Source organism: Acanthisitta chloris, unplaced genomic scaffold (assembly GCF_000695815.1).
Source record: "Acanthisitta chloris isolate BGI_N310 unplaced genomic scaffold, ASM69581v1 scaffold8275, whole genome shotgun sequence".
In the NCBI taxonomy this organism is placed as follows: Eukaryota; Metazoa; Chordata; class Aves; order Passeriformes; family Acanthisittidae; genus Acanthisitta; species Acanthisitta chloris.
The window spans coordinates 30,443-32,685 of record NW_008674236.1 but is presented as its reverse complement, the minus strand read 5'-3'; the positions used below and the strand labels follow the sequence as shown (position 1 = coordinate 32,685).

Genomic DNA, 2,243 nt, shown 5'->3' with positions numbered 1-2,243 from the left:
GTGGCAGGAGAAAACCTCACCCTGGGCCGATGGCACCAAGGCGGGGAAGGGTGATGGGCCAAGTGTGTGCAGCAGCTGGAGGAGGTTTCTGTCCCCTCCTGGGCTGCTTTGCTTTGTGGGCTGATGCCACCAGCTGTGCCACGGAGGGACCAGGGGCATGAGCAGCCAGGCAGCATTGGCTGGGCTGTTTCTCTGTGGGATCCACTTGAGCTAGCTCATGGCTCAGCTCACAAACATGGGCCATGGGATGGAGCTCCAGGTGTGCAGGCAGGAACCCCCCCAGGAATGGACCCTCGTGTACATTCCTCATTCCCACGGTCTACACGGCCAGGATGGTCTTTCACCCATCCTTACAGCAGAATCCCTGGGGATGTTCAGCCAGTTTTTAAAAGTTTTAAAGCCAAAATGGCCCTTGCCAGGAAAGTGAGTCCAGTTACACTGGGGGGAGCACCTCAACGGAGAAGGAGGGATGTGCTGTGCATCCCACCCTGCCTGCCCAGGCAGCCTCTGCCAGGCGTGGGGAAGCACATCTGGAAGAAACTGCTGGTTTCATGCAGGAGCCAGAAAAGCTTTTCTGCAACAAGTTTTAGAGTGCCTGCTGTGAGCTGACCTGGAGGACAGTGCGTGTGTGTGCCCAAGACTCTCTTCCTGAGCTGCTTGGACTGCTGAGGGTGATCCCTGCACTGGTGCTGTGCTCTGTGCAAGGTGTATGAGGCACTCTGCCCTTGGCAGGCATGTGTGGGACAAATGCTCTCCCCATCCATCCCTGGCCCTCTCCTCCCTCCCTCCCTTCCTTAACTGGGGATCTGTACAACAACCCTCCCAGTTCTGCTCAAGCCTCCCTGCAGCTGAGCAGGCCCCATCACATTGCCATGGGCTTTGGAAGTCCCACCAGGCAGCTCACTGCCAGCCTGGCTCTCTTTACAATCCCCCAGCTAACACTTTTAGCTCCCTCAGAATCTCCCTCTTGCTCCAGGCACTCACAGATCCCATTCAATCCCCTGTCCCAGGCTGAATTCTGCCCTGACACCCCCAAGGCCCAGGGTGGGGAGGGAAATGCCACCCTGCCCTGTGTCCCCCACACCAGCCCTTCTCAGCTCCTTCTCCTGTTCCAGGAACAGCGATCCCACCCGGGGTTTATAGACAGTTGGGGGTGGCTATTTAAGTTTATGGCTTTGATTTTTGGGGTGGGGTGGGGGTTTCCCCCCATGAACCTTTCCATTGTGTCAAAAACAAAAATATAGGAAAAGGAGATATTAAAAACCAACAAATGGGGAAAGGAGCAAGTCAGTGGTTTAGAGAAAGCAACAGCACCTTTGGAGACTATTAAATTAACATCAAACAAGACCAGGATTAATCAGCGGATTCACAAAGCTCAAAGCTGGGGGTGGGAAGGGAGAAAAGAAAACCAAAATGAACAAAAATAGGGAAGGGGAGGGGGATAAATCCACCCGTAAAAGGGGAAATATAAAGGCTGAGAATTAATAACACAGAGAGAGCGAAGGTGGAGAGGGCTGCAGACCTGGCAAGGAGCGCACGTCCTCGTTTCGTCCATCAGCAGGAGTTATGGGCATAGCAGCGGGCAGGCTTGCACTGGCATTCAGAGAGTTAAAAGCATTGGCACTGAGAGGTGAGCGCTCTTCCTGCTGCTTGTCATATTTACCCATTAGGGCTTTCCTAATTATTGCCTCCAACCCCATGTTGGTACTGGAATTCTCTTGGACCGACTGGCTCCTACAACTGATTAGCCCTGGGAGATACGGGAGAGGGAGGAGAGAGGGGACGGGAGATGGGGGGGAGCCAAATGAGAAGAAAGATGGGGTGGGGGATGGGGAAAGGGGGAGAAAGGAGACAAGGGAGAAGGGAAGAAACAAACAGTCAGCACATTCTCGCAAAGCAACAAACTTTGTCATCTTGTTCTTTAAAGCGCTGCGATGTTCCCGTCCTCCTCCTCCCGCTCATCCCGCCCCGGGGCTCAGCGGGATCGGGGTACTGGGAGGATTCCCCGGGCTGGGAGGATGGACTGGGAGAAGGGGTTGCCACTGAGCCCCAAGGAGCAACTGCAAAAATCAGGGGTGATGCTCCCAACCCAGCCAGGCTCGGTATGGGGGCAGGAGTGTCACTTGGATGTGAAGTCCTTAGGCACACATCACAAAATCAGTGTGCCAGGAATTTGGAGGCTGGGGCAGTTTTCCATAAAGGAAGTCATGTAAGGAAAAGGGAATCCCCCACTAAAACACTTG

General features: G+C 54.3%; 1 protein-coding gene across 1 annotated transcript in view; it reads right to left on the bottom strand.

Moving 5' to 3' along the window:
• Window positions 1–2,243, bottom strand: part of NCOR2 (nuclear receptor corepressor 2) — a gene marked incomplete at both ends in the record, with an annotated part of 30,680 nt that overhangs the window by 355 nt on the left and 28,082 nt on the right. Inside the window, one exon of the mRNA XM_009075257.1 lies at window positions 1,523–1,750. Coding sequence (XP_009073505.1) covers window positions 1,523–1,750 — 228 coding nt within the window. The remainder of the gene's footprint in view (window positions 1–1,522; window positions 1,751–2,243) is intronic.